The sequence below is a fragment of the Pelmatolapia mariae genome, linkage group LG16_19 (genome assembly GCF_036321145.2).
Source record: "Pelmatolapia mariae isolate MD_Pm_ZW linkage group LG16_19, Pm_UMD_F_2, whole genome shotgun sequence".
In the NCBI taxonomy this organism is placed as follows: Eukaryota; Metazoa; Chordata; class Actinopteri; order Cichliformes; family Cichlidae; genus Pelmatolapia; species Pelmatolapia mariae.
The window spans coordinates 62306745-62332603 of NC_086241.1; the positions used below are offsets into that span (position 1 = coordinate 62306745).

A 25859-nucleotide genomic window follows, 5' to 3' on the forward strand; every position below is an offset into this window, starting at 1 on the left:
GGAGAATTCAAATTTTTTTATATTGACTACACTGAAATTGAAACATAAAAATAAATATAATATGACAAGGACCTTATTATGATTGAATGAATGATCTTTATTGTCATTATAAATAGTACAATATAATTCAGTTTGGCTTTCTCTTAGGATAGAACTTAAAATAACAATAAATATATACAATTAACAAATAAACAGAATGTATAAAATAGGTAAGTACTTACAGATAAAAAAACTGACTAAAATTAGCAGCAAACGTAAAATATAAAAAATAGACTTATTCTAACTGAACTGTTTTTGTGCCACGTATACGGTCAGTTGTATAGGATAAAAACCATTTCTGAGTCTACATATACATATATATATATGTATGTATATATGTATGTATGTATATGTAGACACACACACACATATGTGTGTGTGTGTTTGTGTGTGTATAAATACAATTGTAAATATACATATCATATTTATCTATAAATGTTATAAATGTAAACATAATCTTATTTCCTGTCCTGGCTTTTCTCTGCTGGCTCACAGCAGATGGGCCCCAAGCTGCATAATGAAAACCCTGGATACGCCCCTGTTGAGGAAATAAACATAGGAGAACGTACGGCTTTAACTCTTAGCCCGCCTCCTCCTAGAGAGAGTAACACGACGTCACCGGGCTCGGCAGCCAATCCGAGAGCGATACGCTCTAGCTAGAGGAGATCTCCTATGTATTAGTGAAGCTGGTGTGCATTCGGCTGTGTGTATGTGTGTGAGTGTGCGTGTGTGAATGCGAACAAGTTGATATTCATTTAAATTTTTATTACCCCCCTCCTCCCTCCTCATAAACATATTTGAGTTAAACTCCGGGAGAGATAAAAGTAGTTAAACATACAGCAAAGGCAGAGTGACTCCGATGAACTCGAAAATAAGTTTGCTGCGCACTGCCTTTGAAAAGAAGCCGCATCTACGCAGTTTGAGGAATCTCGGTGTGTCGGTGTTTTTATCGACACCGGAGAGAGTCAGTGCAGCTGCTTTGTTGTGTGCCTTCTTTCAAAGTCGCTGGTGAAGTTGCTGTAACCGTCACGCTATAGGAGGCAGTAAAGCGGGGATAAGCCATACACGAGAAAATAAGACAAAATGCTGAAGACGCTGACGAAGAAGCTGAGAAGACATTCACTCAATGAGATCCATCCTTTCCAAGTGAAGGTAAGTTCATTACACACCGTGAAATGGTTGTCATGAAACTCGCAGCACAAACAGCTGAGAAAGAAAGTGACTCGTGTCTGTGTGTGTGCGTGTGTGAGCGCAGCGTGGCTTTACTTTTGTCTCGTGACTCGCTTATGAACCTTTATTAACACTATTTCTCTTTCACACGCACAGAGCAGCAGTCATTCCCAGCCTTTTACACCCCGAGTGGCCACAAAGCCCTATCAGATGGACTCCTCCATCTGCACCACCTCTGGTGGTCAAACGAGTTCATTTGGACTTATTTAAACTGAATCTGGACCACTTTCAGCTTACTGTTTACTCTTAGTGATTACATTCTGCTGACCATCTATCAGTTTTGGTTAGTAAATTGTCTCAGCTGTTTACCCATGACTCTTGGACGCTATTTTAACCATTAGTCCATTACTTTTAGTTACAAATTGAATTATAAGTTATTCATTACATCAAGCGGCCTGTTTGAACAATGTATCCTTTATCTTAACGAATAGTTGTTATCTACTATTCATAATTTTGAGGTAAAGTCCTTCCAGGAGCTACTTTGACTTCTTGTTTATTACTGTTTGACCAATTCCTAAATAGCGTTTTCTTTCTGTGGGACAGGCTAGAGCCTCATCACTGCTGTGCATGTTTTTGGAGGTACTCTCAGCCTCAGTCATTATCAAGGAATTTACTCTTCATGGCTACTACAGGACTTTCCCTGGTGTTTACAAGTTAAGGTCTTAAAAATCCATCTTGAGCTAAACATGTTTGCCTCGCTGTCATATAAGAAAGGAGAAACACTGAGAAACATTGGCCTCCTGTGTGTAAGAGAAAGGCTGGTGGAAGTAGTTCAGAGTGTGCATGTGTGTGTTTGGGGTGGGTGTGGGGGTACAAATTGAAGCTCATTTAGGATGTACACAAACAAACATTTCAGTAAAAACCTTATTCCTGCAAGCTGCCCCCACATCTACATCTTTAACCTCCAATTGTCTACCACAGAATCCATGTAAGTGCTCCTCAGTTGTTGCTGGCTGTTCAGCTTGCATAATGCCTCTTTTTGGGGAGTTGAACGGTGAATTGTATCTTGCACGGGTCACTGACTTGCTCCATCTACAACACTATTGTGCGTCAACCAACTGTATAGTCGCATGGCAGCCATTTTGTGCCAAAGTGCGCCCATTCAAAGGCCTGGAGGTGGATATGGGGGAAAGTGTGCCATCCCTATTGTCTGCTATTGTTTGTGTTTGTTGATCTGCTCACTGGTGGAAACGTTCTGCCTGTCGTAGTGATGGGAAAAGTGAGTTGTGGGTTGTGACAAGGCTGGTTGCCTTCATGCTGGACTGACACAGGATGGCCTGTGAAAGCCTCTGCACAGCACTCTTAAACCAGTACAATGGTGATTTATAAGGAATTTCTGCTGGAAACAATCAGTATGACCCCTGCTCCAGGACCTGCACTAATGCAGTGTAATGATTCAAGAGGAGGCAGCCAATGGAGCACCTTTGACTGAAGGAATTTTAAAGGATAATCAAGGTTTAGTACGACCTTATTAGAATCTTAGTTAGTGATAGTAAGTGTACTCATGTCGATTATTGAGACACAAAGCCACAAACAGAAAAAACTGTTTTTTTAAATTGTTTTTTTTCCATCATGGCTGATTTTTTTTGTTTGTTTGTTTTTTTTCTTCTGGTCCTGCTTTTTGTTGTCACTAAGATAGTATTTAGTATTTTACCACTCAGTTGGAGGGATGAAGCTCGCTGAGGCCTAGAGACTGGTTGGCAACCATCTGGCAACCTTGAGTCATGAGGGAAAAATGTTTATTCTTTGATCTTATTGTGAGTGGTTACTGGCAGTTGCTGTGGAAAACAGTTATTAATGTCCTATTGATGCAGGCCTAGAGACCAGACATTGAGCTCATGTAATCACTAGTTTCTTGGGAATACTCCCACCACTTTGCAAGTGGTTGGTGGAGGTTGCAAAGAAGTATGCAGTGGCAATACTTCCTTGCAATTGTTTTGGTCACTTGCATGTTGTCACTGTTGCTAATAGTTTTCATGAAAGACACTAACTGTCTGCACAAACTTGCAAACTAATTGCCAAGTGGTCATTAAATTGAAAAGTACAACGCAAACTGAAAATGAAGAACTCCCACCTTCAAAGTAAAAGTGCCTTTTACAAACTTTACTTTGAAGTAAAAGTTCAAAGCAACAAAGGGGGTCATCTGATTTTTGGGGTTTTCTGTTTTCTTTGTATTATTGTTGCGTGTTTTCAATCTAAAGTGCCTCGAGGCAACAGTTGTTAGTGTGCTGGTTGGAGTGTTAAAGCCCCACATTTTTTCTGTAGATGAATGTTTCTGGTTCGTGTCACACTTTTTCAAGTAGCGCTGCAGCTCGAAGGGTAAATGATGAGTGTCCACATCCAAGTCTGTGTCTTCCATGTAAGTTTCTATCTGAAATCTGCTAGCGACTGAAATAATCACAAGGATGATTTTGGTGCAGCATCATCTTTGCACTGATTTCATTTGTTGAAGCACCGTCTGGCAACCACCTCCTAACCATCTGGGGAAAACACGTTTCCCTAGTGACCGGTGATTCCCGGGTTTTGTGACAAGTCCTTAGCCCTGTGTGATTGAGACCTAACCAAGCTAGCTACCATTAGCTGCTAAATAGAGCTTAACAATAACTGCCCACTTTTTAAGGGCTCCAGTTCCGGAATTGAAATTCCTATTCATTCTGTCCGTTGACGTTCCAGAAAATCCTTGTACAAAGAGATTTAATCCTCAAACCAAGCCAACCAGCTTTGAAATGAATCATGACCATAAAAAGATTTAATTTGAATTTATAAGGGGTCAGTAGGCTCTAATTATATGTTTTAGCAGATTTTTATGTCAGATGCCCTTCCTGATACACCCTCAGTGGGATTTGTGCCTTTTCCCGAGCTCTAAAGGGAATATTTTATTTGTTAAGGGAATGTGTAAACCACTACACTGTGGAGCCACAGGAACATTCATATTTTCCATGGTAACAATGACCACCAGCAGTCACAGACGTCACGGTTTCAATTTTGGATTGTGGATAGAGTAGGTCTTTTCCACAACATTGGAAACAAAACACAGTTTTGTTAAAGTTGATATCTTAAGGATTTCTAGTTTCTACAAGAGCACATACTATTGTTTCACAGTGTTGTAGCTCATCTACTTTGGATAGTAACATCACTATGACGCATAATCCATAAACCCATACGAAGGACATGAACCTTACTATTGAACTCTGTGTGGTGCTGCTGATATTTTATACCTAGTAAAAGTTGGGAAATTATGGTCCAGATTTAAATCTTTGCAGCAGTTTTTTCTTGTACACTTTGACTCCTCCCCTTGCTGTTTTGGCCCTTTACAGACCCAAAGAAGCTGATGCATTGGCTTCAGGATAGTTTAAAAGAGACTAAAAGGTCTCTCAAGGTCCTGGAGCTTCGACGGATTAAAACCACTTAGAGCTACACTACTGTGAGGAAGATCCACCAGCTGAGTGTGAGCTGAAGACAAGCAAGCATGTCTGTCCCTATGCTGTGTGTCTTTATGAGAGGGGGAATGGAGTGTGACAGTGTCCATGACAGTGTGGAAGGGCAGAGCAAAGCTGATATGTGTGTGAACTGGATGGTGTGTATTTGTGTGTGCGCACGCTGTGACATTGCCATTGATCCAGCTTAGCAAGCTGCTCAGTGATGCAAGGCACTGACAAGGATTTCATTCAACTGTTCTTGACACACAAACACACAAGTCTTTGTATGTGTTTGCATGCGTACACAATAGCAGTTTCTATGCTTTATTCCTGCAGGCTCATTTTCATTTTTGCTTATTTGTCCCAATGAACTTCAAGCACTCTCTTCTTTCTTTATTTTTTCTCTCTGTCTTTTTATTCAGGACTAATGTAACACTGTACTGTGAATAAAACAAAAGTATGACTCAAACTTTCCTCTAAATATCAGCAAATCATCAGGTGAGGATATCTATGGGTCAACCAAATCTGAACACAATTCTTACCTGACCGCTTTAGAATCAGCTGATTTGTTTAGTATAATAAGTATACCACATTTAATGAAGCCCTGCAAAATTTTACCTTAAAAATATGAGAATTTTCCAAGTTACAGGCCCTCGAAGTACATCTGATTGGGCTGAAATTTGGTAGATTTTAATTCATGTGATTCCCCCCCAGCATGTTTGATCCATATTTCAGGAACATCAGTATGGTGAAATGTCTATCATAATTTAAACAGCACAACAGTAGCAGTTTATTGCCTGTGATACAGAGTAGCAGAAGCAGGCATTGGTACCCCAAATGTTTAATTTACTTTTCCACAATTCACTGAAAGAAAAAGTGAAAAGTGCAATTTGGGTAAACTTCCAAGGGCCTTAATACTATGTGGGATAAGTGGCTAGTCAAAGCAGCATATGCCTACATTGATTCCAGGCTCATCCTGTAGCCGTGATTCATTGTGTGTCATAATAACTTTGTATAACGTAACTTGTAGTCACTTCCAACAGTTAAAGGAGTTAAATGAAATCATGTTGATTTTGTGGGTAGTTATTCCTGTGTTGCTTCCAGGGAAATGGATAACTTTTAGTTCTCCATTGTAGGCTTTCTAAACTCAAACAACATATTGGCCACTGACATCTGTAAATGCCATCTTATTTGCCGCTATGCTAACATGAGTCAACAGGGCGTATATAAGCTGATATATTGGTCCATAAAGGTAACCTTTTCTAGTTTGTGTGTGTGAACGTGGCTTGTAGTAAAATGCGCTATAATACTGTAAGTACTAATCCATTTACCATACATGCATACTGTAAATGGAGCTCTACCCAAATATTTAGATAGTTGTTTGTATTTGGTTTGACTCTTACAATAGTGATCATCATACTTCACACCCTTTCCAAATTCAGCCATATTTTCAAACCCTTCAGATTAATGGACAGCGACTACAAGTAGACAGGTTCAAAAGCCTTTAATACATTACATTTTGCTTCAGCCTTGCAGAAACTGTAAATGTATTTTTAAGCATTTTCTAAGGACTTTGTTGTAGCAGCACAGACCTGGGTAGTAGTTGGACCGGAAGATGAAAATCACCACCAGTGATTAACATCAAAATGATATTTGAATGCTGTCACTGCAGAGCTACCTCCCAACAATGTGAGAATGACAGTGGAGGGTCATTAAGCTTTTCAAATATTTTTTCACACCTGTTTTCAGATTCAACGCGATTGGGACCTTAAATATTAGTGCAATGCTAATGAGCATGGAAGGGTGTGCCGATTTAACTCCTGATTAGGTTGTGTTTGTGTGGTTTTTTTCTTTGCATATAGTTCCCTATATCAGTAAAAGAAAACATATAGTTCTTGGCCAGCTTTTCTTGGTGGACTGAAGGCTGGGTGATAGGTTAAACTTTCCTGCCAAGCAGATGTTTCTCGCACAGCTTTCACCTACTCCCAAAGTGAATGGAGGAGATGATAAACTCATCATAAGACATATGATAACATTTATTAAGACCTCAAGCCCAAGAATAAGTTGCCTTATTTTCTAAAACATTGACATATCCAAACATAACCTTCATTGGATTAGGTTCTTGTCTTTTTTTGTCTAATTGTGTTTCATTCTTGGCTCTCAATGTGTACTTCAGTCACAAGATAATATATAATCTTTAGATATAGAGCAGCTAGGTAAGCTTCTGCTCACTTCTAATGTCAATGAACCTTGTAAATCCTTTTTCTCACAATGTTAAACTTAATCTTAAAACATTAATTTATGGGAGCTGAAAGAATTCTTGAAGAATGTGCTTACAGGTGGGGCACTGCTCCTTTATATGCCATTTTTAGCAAATGTATTAAGATAAAGTCTGTAAATAGCTGGGATTGTTTTGAAACTGATTGTTTGAAACTGGATGAAAACTGGCAGCCTGAAAGAACTGATATATTGAGATATATACCTGTTCTGGTCTGGTGCTGTGACAAATCAAACGTGGTTATTACATATTCTCTAAAGAGTTGCAATTCCTCTAATAGCCACTTGAGGCTGGATAAAAAAAATGAGGCAGTTCTCATAGACTACCTTTTTAAAATGTCCAGCTTTACAGCAGAAATAAAAATGTTTACTGCCTGCTACGGAGAAACTGCTTTAGTCTATATTGCTCATTTCCATATTTATATTAACTGTATATATATTTTCATTTTTTAAGTAAAGCAAACTTTTGTATTTTAATCATGTTATTAGAACCTGTTTGAGTCACAGGTCAGACTTGGGCAACTGTAGCTGCTACCTGTCTGCTAGGCTTGCTGTCAGCTGATCGGATTTACTGAACCAGACCTCGGGACTGAGAGCATTTTAATGCAGTTATCTATATCATACTTTCTGTTTTTTGCGTAGCATCCAAGAGAGTCTGGGCTTCATTTTTTTAGTGAGTGATATTGTAGTATTTATTAGTTTGTTGCTCAAAAGTTTAAATTGGAAGTCCATACCGGATACCTTGTTAGGTACATTTTGCTAATACTGGGTTGGATATAAGGTAAGCCATAAGCTGTACGCGTTTTCTTATCAGACGGATAAAAATGATAGGAAAATACATACATTTTTGTCAAGTTAACTCAGAACTTTAAATTAATTACATACTTCCAATCGCTCATTTTTATCCAGGAAAAAAATCTTAATATCTGTATTTGTTCGTGATTATAGTCTATGATGCAGCCTTTTTAAGTTGGAGTTATGCTTGACCAGAGCATTATGCATGAACTGAACTCATTATCTTATGCAGACTACTAAGTGAAATACTGCTCACTTTACAGTAGCAAGGGAGCAACCATTAGCACCATATCCTGGAGCTGAACAGCTGGTGCTACAGCACAGTGTGATGGTGAATGTCAGTTAAGCAGAAGCTAGTGTTTGTTGTAGCTAGCTGTGCCAAAGCAGTACCCGTATCAGATGTGGTTCACTGAGAACACATGCAAAGTTTTTCTCTCTTTCATAGTAATACCTGATATCAGATAACCGTCACACGCCAAGTTTTTGCTGTCTAGAAAAACAAAGCGAAACTTATTCAAATACTCATACATGCACCACGGCTTTGCTTCACACTCCCAGAGGAGATTTTGCATAGCTTATTTTTTATCGTCTGTTGATATGTACTTGTTTTGCATTAAGAGAAATTTATCAGATGCTGTAGTAGCTTTTGAGTTCATGGGAAGGGGTCTGGTTCTGTTCATGCTTGAGCTGTTGTTGGTCTTTTAGCCCCTTCTGGTGAGAAACTAGAAGCAAAGAACTTTTAAAGTCTCATAGCTGGATAGTCTAGCCCTATGGAGCCATATCCTCTCCCTCAAAAAACTTACATGTGGTAAAAGTTATTCTTCTGTCAATTTTTATCATGTTTTAATTGAAGAGGTCTCCTGTTGAAGTCATTTTTGCTTAGGAAGATTTCCAAGTGAATGAACGATACCACTATATCTGTGCTCAATGCTTCATTTATTGCATCCTTTAGCAAAGGGTACTTTGGAGCATCCTTTATGAAAGGAAAGTCCCACAATTCATAGCAACCATCAGTTTGTGAAAACAAATAAACATAAATAACAAGTAATAGAAATCATGTAAATAGTGCATTTTCCATTTTGTGACCTAACCTGCTGATATGTATGATTCTTTAACACAGTGTTGTTAAACCCAAAAATGAACTCTGAGAATAGATTTTCTACGATTAAACAATTACGATTATGAGCTTTATCAAAGTGATCAAAGTCATTTTAAGGTTCACTATAATTTAGTTTGCATTAGTTATGTCCATTATTGTATTGCAGTCTTTAGGATTGTCTTGACTTCAGTCCCAGAAAGTCAGAATAAGATTGTCTCTCCAGTAGGACGAGAAAATACGAGTGGACTTGATAAGCAACTAATCACAATCACTGTGACCTCCATGAGATGAAGTATTTAAGATGTGGATGTCATTGTCATCTCCGGCTAGTTCCATGTCAACAACATTCACATTGTTAAGTAGTCTTATGTAAGTATAGTCGGACTCCCTGAGCACAGTGGTTCACTTTTCCTAAGTCCTTAGAAATTCTCCTTTACAAATTTCCTTGACATGTTTTCCATTGAGATCAAGGTAAAGTGATTAGGAAAAGGAAGTCATTTTTTTTGTCTGTTTGACCGCAGCCAGGGTCAAGAGAATAGCTGTTGCTCTATTTTCAGATTTTGATTGCATTAAAATATCTTTCTGCAAGTCACAGTCAAAGTACCATGAGCCCCTGCACCATCTGCCATTTTGATTTGTCTTTTTCCAGACACGAGTCACCTTCAGCCACCAAAACCACATGCTTCTCACACACATGGGGTTTCTCTTGTGGTTTAACCACTTTACTAATGTCTGTTATCATTTGTAAACGGTTGTCATCGAGGGAGGACTTCCTGCCATATATCCTTAGCCAACCAATTAGCATGCATTAGCAGACTGCTGCTGTTTTTATGGGCAAAATTGTAAGTGTTGGATATTTATTTATTTATTTTTTTAAGCTGACATTTTTTGGAGGGGGCGTGGGGGGGTTCAAGATGCAGAGAGAGCATGTTCATGGACATTGGCATGAAAATATAAAATGGAAACATCATCAATCATTCATTTTTCCGACTGACAGAGATTTGTCTGTGGAGAATCTTTCAGAATTCCAAAGAAGCAGAGAAGCAAAAGCTGCTAACTTGATCCCAGTGGTGATCTCACTGCAAGTGAAAACAGATTTAAGCGACTCAGACTAAATTCATGTCTCTTCTGAGTACAATTAAAAAGTTTATAACCCGCAACTAGTACCAGTTCTTAGTACTTAGTATCCTACGGCAGTAATGTTAACAGGATTTCGACTGCTTTATGGATGCTGCCCAACAGTAACTCTCTGTAGTATACAGTGGAGTTGAAGCCCAAGCCAACCACTTGCCAAAACACATTTCCTCCTCACAGTTATTCCTCAACGTCTTTTTCCTATGAAGTTCATGAAGTGAAGCTGTTTAACTCGAGACTCCCTCAGCCAAGGGGTTTTGTCTTGTGAACTGGCTCTGGGTCTGTTCATTGAGTATCCTTCCCACAGCTCATGCACCAGTGAAAAGCATGAAGGCTACACTCTTTTATTACTTGGAATATATCCTTTAATAATAATAATAATAATGTATACTTTATTGATCCCCGTGGGGAAATTGTTCTCTGCATTCTTTCTTCTTCTCAAGACAGTGAGAAGAAGAAGAAGAAGACGCAGTGGGCAGCCACTGGGCGCCTGGGGAGCAGTGTGTAGGGATGGTACCTTGCTTAGGGGTACCTCAGGGTATCCGTTCAGTGGATTCGAACCCCTGACCTTCCGATCGTGGGGCCACCACTCTACGTACTGAGCTATGCCTGCAACTCAGTAGTTTGTAACACTTTTCGTTCCCAAAATGTTCTTCATTAAGATAGGATAGCATGCTCTATATATGTTCTAAAAAATGGTTGGTGATAACTTTTTAAAAATCTTTAGCGGTAACATTGTTAGAACATTTTGCCTTGAGATTCTTGAAGGTGGCATGTTTTTTTGTTTTTTTTTTAAAGGAATGGAGCATGTCCCAGTTTACTTTGAGCAAGTGTGCCTTCCTATTTAACGTTTTCAGCTGTAGCTCGTTTTCAGCTCGTTTCAGTATTTGTAGGATATTTATTGCTTCAGTTAATGTTCCTGCAGGGTTAAAAAGTTCTGTTAATTGTTGCCTTTCATTTTTAAGCATGGCCATGTTGTTCCTTAAACTCCTTAAACTCTTGTTGTTAGATTGTCAATAAATGTAATAATTGCATTAATGGGAAATTGACTATTTTGTACACTTTTCCATGCTTTTTCCTACATGAGTGCTTAGTGTCTAACATTCATATTACAATGGATGCATCAGAGAAAAACTTGGGGAAACATTAGCTGGGCTTCTCTACTGGCTTAGCCTCTGGGCGCAAATTTTGAACGCACTACTGGTGTAGTCAGCTGACATCTGGGACCAAACTTGGGGTTTGGTATCTTGCTCGAGGATAGATTGGCATGCAGACTGGAGTAGCAAGGGATTGAACCATCAACTTCCTGATTAACAGAGGACCTGTAGCTCCTGAGCTATAGCGACCCCGAATGGCCTTTAGTTGATTAGCCATGTCATTGCTGGTAGTACGATATATACTCGGGGAATAAGTCATATTAATTTAGCACTTAGCACTTGGTCAAATTGGAAACTTTGGCATGTAGTGCTTACTACCTACTGCTAGCACTGTCACCTCACACCAAGAAGGTTCCTGCTTCAAGTCTACTTTGCCTTTCTGTATGGAGTTTGCATATTCTGTTAAAACCTGCTTGCATTTCCTCTAGATACTCTGGATACACACATGTTTATTTAACCGTGATTCTAAATTGGCAAATGACATGTATGATTATCTGTTTCTCTGTGTTAGACCATATAAAATCTGGAATAGATTAGGGACCTGTCTGTGGAGCACCTCAGCTCTTGGTGAAAGTAAACTGGGACCGGGTACGTTCATTTCAAACCTACCACCAGAAACATTATCTGGGTTTCTCTGCTGACTTAGCCTCGGGGTGCAAATTTTGAATGCACTACTGATGTAGTCGGCTGATATCTGGGTCCAAAATTTCTCTTTTGTTCTGCAAATCTTTGTTTAAGGATTCAAATTGATTAAAAAATAATAGAAAGCTAAGCCTTTGATAATAGGCATTTGGGAAAAAATGTCCATCTTTTGCACCCAGCTTGGACTGTTTACCTGCATACCTGCTAAAACCTGCTCAGATGTGACTTTTTGATGTTATCAGACTTGCTCTTGGAGAGTATAAGCAACTGAAGTTTTTAAAGGAAGCATTAAATGAAGGGGGAGTCCAGTTAAACATTTGTAAATGGCCAATCACAAGGAGGTAAAAAACATCTTATTAGATGGTCCCAAAGTTTTTTGGTCTAGTCTAAAATATCATCTATAAATTAACAATGTTTTTCAAGTGTCATTTAGACACTGTCCTACTTTGTGAAAGACAAAAATCATTGAGCTAGCAACATAAAGTGTGGAAAGAGTGTTTGCAGTGTTACATCATCAGACTTGCTTTGGCCTATTCTTTGGTCTGCACTGATACGACACATTGGACTGTAAGTATGACATGTTTTCAGTCAGTTTAGCCTACATGGGTCTGTAGCAATTTAAGGAAACTACATTTATGATTAATAGGAGTTTTGGCTGACAGAAAGTCGGCTACAACTCCTGTTATTCATTACTGCTGATATAAGATGTGAATAATGTGATTTCAACGGCCTTGATGTTGTTGCATAACAGCATACTCTGGAACTTCCACTTAATATGAATTGAATACTGTCCTCCCTGTATTTGTCTTTGAAACCCTGGCTCATTTCCCCCTTTTTCACTGTATTTTTTATTTTTTTTGAAGGCCTTCAGAAAGAGGAGGAGGTTGCGCGCGCGCGCGTGTGTGTGTGTGTGTGTTACACACTAGAAGGGAGGACACTGTATGTTTGTGTGGATGTATGTGTGTCATCGTACACACAAGCTCAAGCACAGATGGCAGCTGCTCAGCGAAGCCTCGGAGTGATAATTACTGAGTGTGAGGCGCATTACTTAACTGTTAGCTTTGCAGTCTGCAGGGTATCTGTATTGTTGTTGCTGCTGTAGAGGAGGAAACTATTTTTAAAGAGACAGTCTGGTTTAGGTTGAATGTTTTTCTGTACAGCAACTTGTGTATGTTTACTGAAGCCCTGCAAAATTTTACCCTCATGGTATGAATATTTTCTAATGTAAAAGCTCTGGAATTATATAAAAGTGAGTTAAAGTTTGGTGATTTTTAGTTTGCATTATTGCCGACAAAACCTGTGAACTAAAAGAGATATACACATGAAATATTCAGGGCTAAAAAAACACTTTTAAGCCCTGTTAAAACGGCAAACAAATCAGTTTTACACCCAGGCCAAGTGTCACGATCTAAGACCAAAATCTTCTTTTTCTTTGGCTTGAAAGAGAAGGACCCTTATATATCCTATTTTTGTGTATGTGTGTGTAATATTAAGATTCATATCAGCAGGGGATATGAGGGGTTAATTTAGCACTGCATGTTTGACCTACAGTACAAGCTGATGCTTTTTCCAGATTTCCTACCATGGCAGCGGAGAGGGAGGGGAGAGCGATGACTCAGAAGGGGAGAACCAGGAGCTTGCACAGATTGACAGAGGTATGTTACCACTGCCAGGCAAATCACCTTTAATTGAAAATAGATGTTGACTTTCTGTTTTGGATCAAAAATAAAGATTAGAGGGGAACACTGATTATGGGAGGAGAATTTTGACTCTGGAAATGTCCTTCAAATTATTACAGTGTTTTCTGGGAAATGAAAATAGTTTTAATCACCTAAGAAATGCAGTACAGGTGAAAAGAGGATGCTGAAAGAGCCATTCATGCTTATACTTCTAGTTGGCCGTAACAGATTGCTTACAGGAAACTTGAAAAGTGCTTCAGTTCAATCAACTTCAGCTACTTCAGAAAGCTGCTGGCAGAAGTTTCATTAGAAAAAGGAAATGTGGCCAAATAGCAGCTGCACTGAGGTCATTTATAACAGCTTCTAGTTTTAGGATTTTAAGAAATTTCATTGGCTCTTTTTAAAGCACCTACATTGTCTGGGATCTCATTATCTCTCAGACACCTTAAAAAGTAGATGTATTCATTGCACTTTTCTTGGCTGATTCAGATTTTGTTTTTCTTTCTTTTTAAATTCTAAATGTGACCTGCCGATACCAAACTATAACTGACAGCGCGTACAAACAATTTCAACTTTTCGTCAATGTAAAATTTGATTTTCATAGTAAAATAAATTGGTAAACTTCACAATTTTGACTTTATAGTTTGTACAAAGCTACAGGATCTTCTCTCACTTAAATAAGATGAAAATAAAGTGCTCTGCTACTGGAAGGAGGTGCAAATGATTCAAAAAAATAAGTTGCCGAACACCCACTTTTACCGGACATGTTTTACCTTACAAAAAAAAAGCAAATGCAACAGATTTATGTAACAAATCCAAGTAGTTTTTGATGCTTGTCAGCTACAGTGATTGTCTTTGTCCCCTGATTTCCAAGAACTGGGAGAACAATAGAAAATAAATATATATTTTGATAGCGTAGAGTTGGGGTAATCTGGAATGATTACTTAGCCTTTATTAGCCTCCTGGTGGCTTTTTTCCTAGTCCTTTAGAGGAGGGAGAGAGCGATAAATCTGACTAGTGGTTAGTTTAAAAGTAGGGAAAAGATGAGAGCAGAGGGGTACCTTGTTTCAGTGTAACTGGTCTGTTCGGTATTAAATTATAATCTTATTAAATTTTTTTAAATTTGACTTATGAGTTTTTAAATTCTCCTAGAGAGGCGGAGAAATTGTGCCCTCACCCCTCTGGCCACCAGCCAGCAGCACAACCAGGGTCCCCTCTCTCCTGCCCGGCTGCGACGCCTGCGCCTCCTTTTAGATGCCAATCTGGATCGCCACTCTTCAGAGGAAGAACTCGAGCGAATCAGCTGCGGCGATAACAGGAAGTGGGTGTCTTCACTCTCCCAGCGCCACGGCGATCACCACAGCAGTGCCTCCAGTGATGAGGAGGTGCGGGACCTCTGTGGCTGCAGGTCGCCTGCCGCCTCCGCCAGGTCGCTGGGGGAGCCTGGTGCTTGCCTGGCTGCCTCCCCCAGCCCTGTACTTTTCAGCTCCAGCCCACCACGTAGCCTCAAGCCACCCCCCATGCGATTTCAGCTGCAGGTGGTGCCACCGGTTGCACGACCCATCATCTTGACCCACTTTGACCAATCAGCACCTTACAGAAAGTATCGGCACAGCTACGGGGGGGAGCCAGGGAGACCCAGTCTGGACTTGGAGAAAATGCAACAGGTCCGTGAGTTAAATACGAGGAGCATGTATATGTTAGTGCTAAATTATTAAAGCAGGGTTTTTCCTGCAGCTAGTATAATACACCCTTTTTATTCTCCCCTGAAAGAAGGCAGTATGTAATTAGTTCATTTTGTTTGTCTGTCTGTTTCTTAGCAGTCTAAGATTTACAGTTTTCAAGATGTCATTTTCACATTTTTTGTGATAGTAGATGCAAAAAAACAGCTCAAACAGATTAAATTTGGGTAAAATCTGGGTCAAGGTCACACCAAATGTGAAAAAAACTTTTGTATTACCCACAATTTGTTTTTTTTTATGGATCGTCTTCAAACTTCACAACAATATATTAGGCCTCAGGAGACATGAGTACCTAGGTTGGCCAAGCATTTGACTTTGACCTTCATTGAGCCCATGGTCAAAATTGACCTTGGAAAAAATCTCAAGAAACCATATTGAGTAATACATCCTCTGAAAGGTTATGGAAAGAACTCTTCAACACACTTTTTATTTTTTCCATCTGATGTCCTATGACATCAGTGTTACCAATAACAAATTGAAGTCATCATATTGTAATAAAAACAATGTTTTACTGTAGTGTAGCTCTTGCCCTTCGGGAGGACTTGCGCCCTCTGAGCAATCTTGTTTGTTATGTTGCCTTAAATGACAAGAAAATGCCTACAATTTTGCAATTTAAGGTAAAACTTGTTGTCTTCATGTAGACTTATTATGTTATGTTCAGTCAGCCCCCAACAGCCAATTTTGAGTCAGTAAAAACCCTGTTAACGATCGTAGTATCGATGGGCCCTGAAGGAGATGGTTTTGTTGTCCATATTGGAGAAAATGGCATGTATTTTTATACTTCCTTGACCATAACAGGGAACTCTCCTTTTGAGGCAACTTGTGAGGGCCCGGGGCACTTGCCTTTCACATATATCCTGCAGCACCGTGTACCACATTGGCTACACCTCAGTGGACGCTCATTACATTAAGTGTATCAAGTCGTCAGTGTAGAAGGGCATAAATCCAAGCAGTCTATGGAAGCATTTAGTGAAAGTGCATCACAGAAAACGTAGAGTTCACATCTGACTAGCTCATAGTTTGGCTGTTGGCACTTACAGGTGTGTGATATGTGCTGGCAGCCACACACAGAGTTGGCTACAAGGACAGGTAAAGACTTAAAAAATCAGTGACCAGATTCTAACAAAGGTATTGTTAGGAGGTATTGTCATTTAGCATGTAAAGGTCAAATGCAGTGTTTCAAACTCTCTTGCTAACTTATGACACAGATACTGCATCACATCAGGCCATGTTTTCTTCTGTGCAAAACTGAAACTCTAGCACTTACGGCAGCGTATGCAGCACTCACTTCCTCTTCATTTTTTGATGGTAGTTTCCATCATATTCACCAAAATTCTGCAAAGCTTGTGATTTCTATTTTTGGTTTTTTTGGTGACTTGTAACTTTCCATAATGAGTTTAGCATTAGATAGGCTAACATTTATAGCCTTCACTGCACATGCACACACTGTAGAAAAAGGGTATGTCCTGCAGAGCCAGTTGATATTTGGGACAATATCTCAAGATGTTAGACAAGGGAACACGGGATAAAAAATGCTTCACAATCCCACATAAAGAAGGATATCTGGTCACCTTGATTAAAAGTAACACATACATGAGATTGCATAACAGTATGAATCCCTATTTTTACTAGTGCATTAACATGTAAGCAATATTTTGTTGTTGTAAATGGTTCGGTGGAACTGATTAGATACTTTTGGTTAGTTTAAAGAATAACAGTGCATTATATATTTTATAACACTAAAATTTTCCTAAGATGTGAATGCATGTAGATGGGTCAAACTGGTGATGGCCAGAGGGGCCGATGGTGCGATATGGCAGCCTCGCTTCTGTCAGTCTGCCCCAGGGCAGCTGTGTCTACAACTGTAGCTTGCCTCCACCAGTGTGTGAATGTGAGAGTGAATGAATAGTGGAATTGTAAAGCGCTTTGAGGGTCTCGAAAAGCGCTATATAAATGCAATCCATTGTTATTATTATTATTATTATTATTATTTTAAATCTTACTTCTAGCTTTTAGCACAGTACTTCCAAATTATGCTTCAGTACAAGACTCTAATCTACATTTACTTAATGGCTCTGCGGTTTAGTCCCCAGGGCACTGTATAACTGATTAATAATAATCAGTTTTTAATTGCTATCAGTTGTTATTGCTGTAATTGAAACAGATCACTGACAGACCATTTCTCTCTCAGTAGGATGTTTAACTTGGAGCTTGGAATGCCATAATTTTGGATAATCAGTGAGTGTATGTGGGGATGTTGTATTAGGAGCCAGATTTTCTTCCCTCAAATATTTGGATGCATTCACAGAATGCAGTCTTTTCATGTCCAACAACCCGTTTCACTGTATGCTGAAATAGATTCTCTGTACTTTACCTATTTATGTAATATCATATTTAATTCTGACACTATAGCAGTATGTGTGCCAAATGGCAGATGAGCCTTAACCCCCCCGTCTCCACCCCCCTGAGCAAATCAAACAGTGATCTTGGGTCGCACATTTGGTCCAAAAATACAATCGTGAATACTCTTCAAATACACATGCACACACGCAAACAAAGTCCTCCCTTTCCATAGCCGGACGCTCGCCTCCACGGTGGTCTGGCTGGAGAGGGATGAAGGAGAGGGAGCCACGGACGGCAGATGTCCGCCCTCGTTTCTCACAAAGGCTGGCGAGCGAGGGGAAACGATGGAGGGGTGGAGGCAGAAGGAGAGGATTAAATAAACAACAGAAAAACGACAGCCACTAATGAGTCACGGCGAAGCTGGTCCGCTAATCATTAAAATCCAATAGACTTGTTGGCCCACACTGTGGATGGGGAAGGGTGTGTGTGTGTGTGTGTGTGTGTGTGTGTCTTTGCAAAGAGAAAAACTGCAGGTTTCAGGGGTCCATATGTCCGTGGGGTTTTTAGAGGGAACGAACAGATGATAAGAGACAGCGGGCAACTTCGAGAGGGGTGAAGTGTAAAAAGAGAAGTAGTGCGTCGATGTATATGTGTGTGCATCCATCATCCTGCCTGTCTGTCTGTGTCTGCATGTGTACATCCTCCTGTCTGTGTCACTGTGTGTGTCTCTCACACTGTGTGTGTGTGTGTGTGCACGCTCAGTGAAGTGGAATGGGAGGTGCTGCAGGGAATACAAAAGGGGGCCTACAGAGGTAGCCAGCAGACACATTAACCCTTTAGCTGGACATCTCCCAGTCATGAAATCAGCCTTGACTTCTACACCTCATCCAGGGTCTGATGTACAACAAATAGCACATATTCACTGGTGTTTGTACAGGAAAAAGTTAGCTTATAAACCTTGAATTTCTTATTACCCCCAAAAGCTATCTTAAATGTGCGTTAGAAAGATATATATGGCAAAGCTTCACATTATGTTTGGTCTGAGCACACCATAAGAATGCCGCGGTCAGACATTTAGTGGAGGACCTCGCCCACGCATTTGTAGTACAACCACTTCTCTCTTTTTCTATGAACATAAAGTTGACAGCCTTTTTTATCCTCTGGTTTTTATTCTGTTCAGAGTTCCAGAAGCAATTTGGTGCAAACAGTGTTTTATATGCAAATGATTAATTAAGGAGCACAAGCCAAGAAGACTGAGCTCTATAAAAGACGACCATGCCAATGCACGGCTTTATAAATCTAATGAAAAGGATGCATTTCTGCCTGTGCTCATACACGCAGCTTCAGTCATGAGTTTTATAAATCTGGCCCCCAGGGGAGCAAGAAAGGGAAAGAGATGCGGTTCTTGTTAAAAATTTAATTTAAAGGTGTCAAATATGGGGATTCTGTGCCAAAGGTGCAGGAAACACCTGAAACATATTCTTAACATTTTTGGGACTACATCCTGAAACCATACAAATGGACATGCAAGCAAAGGAAAAGCATTTTCAAGGCCTGAAACGAGAAGAGTAAGAAATAAGTATATTTGGCCCAAAATATAGCCTCCCAGGCTTATTTTCAGTTAGATTGACTCATAGTCTATTTTTTTTTCTTTTCATTTTGAAGAGACGGCTATAAAAAAAAAAAACAAGAGCCATAACTCTGTACATGCAGAGTGGGTGGGCTTACACAGCTTCATCTTACAGGAAGATATTTGTACAGCAAATCTGAACACAATAAAAGAACAACAACAATGTTGTTCCTTTAGTTCAAAATGAGGCTTGCAGATACTGCAAACTAAATCCCGGGTTATGTTCAGTGGCATACTCCAATATAAATTCAATTTAGTTAGTGTGGCAGATGCTGGTCATTTGAGCAAAACAAAAAACTGGATGACAATTTAAAGGAAAAACCTGAACTGTACAGTGACTTGGTCAAAGTTGTTCCAAGTGATCGACTGTATCCTGATGTGAGTGAAAATAGCAAAAGATTGAATTAAATTCACTTCAAAGCACTTTATATTATAAGGTAAAAAGCTGAGAATAGCCAGTGCTTCACAGAAAAACTAAAACATAAAAACAGAAATCAACCAAAAGCAAGTTTAAAAAGATGGGTTTTTAGCTGTTTTTTAAATGAAACCACTGAGTCCACAGATCTCAGGCTTAAAGGAAGGGAGTTCCAGAGTCTGGGGGCCACAGTTACAAACGCTCTATCGCCTTTTGTTTTCAGCCTTGTATGTTGGACGACCAGCAAGCCCTGATCACATGACCTCAGGGACCTGCTGGGGATGTACTGATGTAAAAGATCTCTGATATAGGTTGGTGCTTGTCCATGCAGAGCCCTGAATGTCAAAGTCAAAATCTTGAAGTGGATTCTGAATTTTATGGGGAGCCAGTGCAACTGGATCAGCAGGGGTGTAACGTGAGAGTATTTAGAAGACTTGGTCAGAAGCTTTGCGGCAGCATTCTGAACAACTTGCAAATGATCCACAGAGGCTTTACTTAAACAAGTGAACAAAGAATTGCAATAATCCAGACGAGATGAGACAAATGCATGGATGACCATTTCTAGTTCTGAGTGTGAAACAATGGGACTCAGCTTAGCAATATTTTTTAAATGATAAAAAAGGAGCGAACCAATAAATTAGCATTAGTGTCCAAAGTCAGAGCTGAGTCAAAAGTTACACCAAGGTTCCTGATAGAAGGTTTGGCACATGTAGCAAGAGGGCCCAAGTTTTCCATAACCAAAGGTACCAATTTTTTGGGAGCACAAACAAGGACTTCAGTTTTCTCCTCATTTAGCTGAAGAAAGTTATCAGCCATCCATCCCCTAATTGAATCTAAGCACCTATGCAAAATCAGTAGTTTGGAAACATCTTGGGGCTTAAAGGAGATATACAACCAGTGTTGGGAAGGTTACTTTTAAAATGTATTCCATTACAGAATACTGAATACATGCCCCAAAATGTATTCTGTAACGTATTCCGTTACGTTACTCAATGAGAGTAACTTATTCTGAATACTTTGGATTACTTAATATATTATCATGTTGTTTACAACTACGTGAATGTACTATTGCTGTGATTTATTACTGTTACTGAAGGTCCGCGGCTCCGAACCGTAGTAAAGGGACCTCTGGCTAATACGGTGGGTTCCGTGTCGGGCTGGTAGCCGAAAACTAGCTTTACTTTGTTGTCTGGGTCAACTTTGCTTGCCAGAGACAAAGAGAGGCGTTGAAAGGCTGCTCCAACGGAACTTATTTTTTCCGGAGGAAAACACGAACACAGTGTACAGTCGAGTCTTAATAGCTTACTTACAAATGGGCTCGTCAGGCACTCTTCTTGGCTGCAGTGGTTATTATTATATTTACATGCTTCCAGCTCCCGTTTTTGCTCTGTGACAGCTCGGACTTTTCCTTTCTCTCCCTCCCTCGCTCACAGACACATAACGTGTATGGCAGTCCATTCTCGCTGCAGCACGGACTACACTGCCCATGAGGCAACATTCTTTAGGGCTATGCCTGTAGCATTCTGCCTTTTAGCTTAGCACAACAACAACAAAAAAGCGCTCTCTCACCCAGGAAACATGCAGCGAGAGAGCGCGTCACCCTGTAACCATGGCAACCGTAACGCTGCCGCCTGGAACAACAGAACGTAGCTGTCAAACAAACCCAAACAGTCCTGACCTGCGAGAATATGAATCAGGAAAGTACCGCCGTGTAATCCATTTATTTCACCAAAGTAACTGTATTCTGAATACCACCTTTTTAAACGGTAACTGTAACGGAATACAGTTACTCATATTTTGTATTCTAAAGACGTAACGGCGGTACATGTATTCCGTTACTCCCCAACACTGTATACAACTGAATATCATCTGCATAGCAGTGATAAGAAATATCTTTAAAAGTGCTCAATAAGTGCTGGAGAGGGAGTATATACAGCAAAAACAATAAAGGCCCCAAAACAGAGCCCTGTGGCACACCATATTCAAGAGAAGTAGAAGAGGACCTGTACTTAGAATTAGCCAAGGAAAAAGATCGTTCACACAGATAAGATGCCAACCAGTCCAAAGCAGACCTTGATATACCCACCCAATGTCTCAGCCTATCTAGCAAAATGTGATGGTCAACAGTATCAAAGGCAGAGGTCAGGTCCAACATCAGCAGGACAGAGCATTCTCCTGCATCATAATTCATCAGGATGTCACTGGAGACTCTAATAAGTGCAGTTTCAGTAGAGTGTGCTCTACGAAAACCAGACTGGAATTTATCCAGAATGCTGTATTCATCTAGAACAGCTATAAGCTGCTTAGCAACAACCTTTTCTAAAATCTTAGCAATGAATGGTAATTTTGAAATAGAGTGAAAAGACATGAGTGAAGATAACCCACTGCACCCACAGCAGCCCAAGACTATTGCAGCATAGCTAAGGGAGCATTCTGAGTTACCTGTTCCAGCCCTACTTCCTTTAGGAGGAAGCTAATTTCGGTCGCTTGCATCTACAATCTTATTGTTTTGAGTACTTCTCATAACTGATGGGCGTAGGTGAGGAAGGAATGTAGCAGTAAGTCATCAGGCTTGCCTTCACGCTCTGATCGCTATTCGGCACAACGGGCTGGTACCAAACTGATCTGTTGGTCTCTGGCTCCACTCAGCTCATGAACAAACCCCAAAATGTTTGAGCAACTCCCCAAACACTGAGTGGGCACTCCACTTTCTTCTAGGTGAAAACAATGGCCTCAGACTACTATCTATTATAAGAGTGCCTGAAAAAAATATTAATTCTTCAGATTGAAATGGTCCTTAAATGCTGAAGGATATTGAGAGTGCTCTTAGTTTTGGCTCAGGTGCTCCCTATCTAAGACCAGGGGCTAACGTACAGGTCTATGATTCCCCAGTGTGACCGTAAATAATTTATTTATGGGTTCTTTCATTTAGTCTCTGATAACCCCTTGTGCTTGCTTATCCGTGTCCATTCCCACAAACTGCACAGATATTACGCTGATTATCATGGGAAAAAACAGTTTTTGTGGCAGATGCTGGTCATTTTACAAAAAAAGGAAAAACTGGATGACAGTTTAAAGGAAAACCCCAATTGTATAGTGAGTAGGTCATAGTTGTTCTAAGTGATCGACTATATGCCGATGTAAGTGAAAATGGTGTTGATTGCTACATATACTATAACATTCACACCCACCAGGTCTCAACCCAGCCAGTTATCTATGAGAGATTCTGGTCTGACCTGTTAGCTCTCTGCACCGTCATCCAAACACTAAGTGTTAAACTGAAATGAATAACACCACTGTGAAAGCTAAGTGGAACTAAAAAGCAAAAGATTCAATTAAATTCACTTCAGTTCAATATTATTTATATAGCACTAAATCACAACAATAGTTGCCTTAATGCACTTCTATTGTAAGGTAAAGAGCATAGAATAGAGAGAAAACCCAAACAATAAAGCAACTCGGATTGAGCAAGCACTTGGTGACAGTGGGAAGGAATAACTTCCTTCTAACAGGACCGACCCAGGCTTAGGGAGGAGCAGCCTTCTGCTGGGACCAGTTGGGGGTGGTGGGAGGAAGACACACTGTGAAAGAGAGTGAGAGATTAAAAATAACTAATGATTAAATGCAGAGGGGTGTATAGGCATATATCATGAAAAGAGGTCAGTGAAGATAACCCACTGCATCCTGGGAAGCCCCCAGCACCAAGCCAATTGCCGTTCAGAGGGAGCGCTCAGAGTTACCTGTTCCATCCGTAACTCCCCTTAGGAGGAAGCTAGTTTCAGCTGCTTCTTTCATCACTGCTCACAGCTGGTGGGCATAGGTGAGGAAGGAATGTAGATTGAGCAGTAAATCAACAGGCTTGCTTTCTGGTCTGATATCTATTCAGCACAACAGGCTGGTACCAAACCCGTCTGTTTGTCTTCGACTTCACTCTTCCTCAGGTCATGAACAAGACCCCCAAAGTTTTTAGCCCGGAGAGGTGCAAACGATGGCCTCACACTACCATCCATTATAAGAGTGCAGTGTTAAGGTACTTATGCCCTGGATTCACTTTTCAGAACCTGGAGTCTACATCCATCTTAACTAGGCGGCCCATGGATGTAAACAGTGGTTATAGCTTTCACCAAGGATTAGCCTAGATAAGTCAAGGCTATTTTTGTAGCATGTTGCATAGAAGACAAGTTCTGTACCCACGTTTCTACAGCTTGTTGGCAAGCTGTGACCTGTTTAAGGTGAGGGTGGTGTACAGGGGTGGATAAAATTATCACTTTGATTTTTCTCTAAGATGGGTTCTTTGAAAGTTTGCACGAGGCCAGCTCGAACATGTAGCATCTAAAATAAACATTGGTTTTGGTTTGTTTTTAAATTCTTCTTCAAGCAGTTTGCACCCAAATAGACTGTAGAGTCACTGATGGGAAGAAAAAAAAAAGAAAGATGAGGGCTGGCAGGAGGTGAGCATGAGGGCAAGTGCACGCTGACTGTCTCCCACATCACAGCAGCAGGAGTCTTGTGGTGCTTCCATTCTCTCCTGCGCTCCCTTCCCCCTTGGAAGCTACCTCCGCGACTCCAGACAATTCGATGATTGTGTGGTCCCTCCACCCCCACTGTGTTTTCTTTCTTTTTTCTTTTTTTCTGAAAACAGTGGAGCTGCGTGGTCATGGAGGGGAGTGGGAGACAGGATGTTGCATAAGCTTCATTGACCAACTGTTTATACTTGAGTGAGACAGCTGGATTTGCTGAGTTCCTTGATCATCCCGATTTAAACATTAAATGACAGCCGGTGCCTACTTTGTTTTCATGTGTTGGTGTTTTGCTGTTTTTGATATGGCTGATTATAGAAAAATACTCACATGCACTGACACTAGCTTTAACCAGTCATTTTCTCTCATAAAAAGTTCAGTCTACAAGAAAAGGTGTGGAGCTTTTACTCTTCCTGTCACAGAGGAGCTGCTGCTGATGTTTTAATATCGATAGTAAAGTCACTGTGCTTTCTTCTTGTCTCCACAGAAGATGCTGCTGAAAAAGAACTGCGGAGGGAAAACACGGACCATAAAGATTCGGGTGAGTTCATTTTCATTGCCACAAGAATACCCCGCTGGCAGGAAATGCTCCCACAACACTGGCGAACATTGGAATAGTATTCCTGTAAGCTTCAAAACTCAGCTAAGACATAACATTTTGACTGCAACACTCGAGATGTTTTGAGAATATTGTCACGGTGAAGGCTATGAAATTTACTGCTATCAGCTGTACGAAACATTCTTACAGCTGATAGCAGTAAAAAAAAAGAAATAAAACAACTTGTCAACACAACTGCTGGTGATGTTTTCAGGCTGTTATGAGGTCTGAAAGGACAAAGCGCTCATAATGTTCCTCTAATGTCATTTGTTTGCAAAGTTAGTAGTTTTGACTGCAACATATAGAGGTTTTTGGTATAACAGATGATAATATATTTTTTAAGCTTTCCCACATCAGTCAGTCCATCTGTAAACCATTGAAGTGGACAGTATTGTGCAAAGGTCTTGAGCCAAGCCTCATTTCCATATATTTTGCTTCCAAGGAGCCAAGACACACAACCCAGTGAGTGTTGTGTACACTACACAAAAGAGAAGAAAGCAAAAATCTGTCCCCATGTTTTAATAGGATCTATGAAAAACTCCAAAGATAACACAATTTGATGGGCATATAAAAGTATTTTGACACCAACAAGGTGATTCCCTAAGAACTAATAGCTGAAAACTTGGCAGGTTGTGTAGTGGGTCCTTAATAAATGTGAGGAAACTGGACAAGTGGAGGACACAGGAAGAAGTGGCGGGCTAAAATAAGTATTTGCTGAAGATGGTAATGTCCTTCATCAGAAATGGTCTCAGAGGAAGGTGGCTGTCAAGAAGCTATTCTTTAGAAAGGGAACCAGGTTGAAAGAACTAAGGTACGCCAAATTACACAAGAACTGGCCTGAAGATCAGTTACAACAAGTCTTATGGAGTAATGAATCCAAATTTTTTTGGCTGATGGTGTTGTTAATCTGTATGAAGAGCGGCCCAACAGTGAGTGCCTGCAGCCATCTTTAAAAACCATCCATGTAAGATGATAATAAACAGGATCCCATATTTAAATGAGGGCAAAATAAAAGCTTCGTTTTGAACTTTTATTGCTGGGTAAAAGTATTTTTTTTTCTGCCCAGGCTGAAGCGTTCCACTTGAAGATAAAAATGATATTAAAAAAATCCCCCAGTGCTATCAGTTAAAGCCACAGATT

At 40.1% G+C, this 25859-nt stretch overlaps 1 protein-coding gene across 1 annotated transcript in view; it reads left to right on the top strand.

Annotated features, from left to right (window-relative positions):
• Positions 1–716: 716 nt before the first annotated feature.
• The window catches only part of si:dkey-16j16.4 (uncharacterized), a 34183-nt gene continuing 9040 nt past the window's right edge, over positions 717–25859 (top strand). The window contains exons 1-4 of the mRNA XM_063499609.1: positions 717–1191; positions 13366–13447; positions 14624–15138; positions 24609–24662. Coding sequence (XP_063355679.1) covers positions 1123–1191; positions 13366–13447; positions 14624–15138; positions 24609–24662 — 720 coding nt within the window. The 5' untranslated portion in view covers positions 717–1122. The remainder of the gene's footprint in view (positions 1192–13365; positions 13448–14623; positions 15139–24608; positions 24663–25859) is intronic.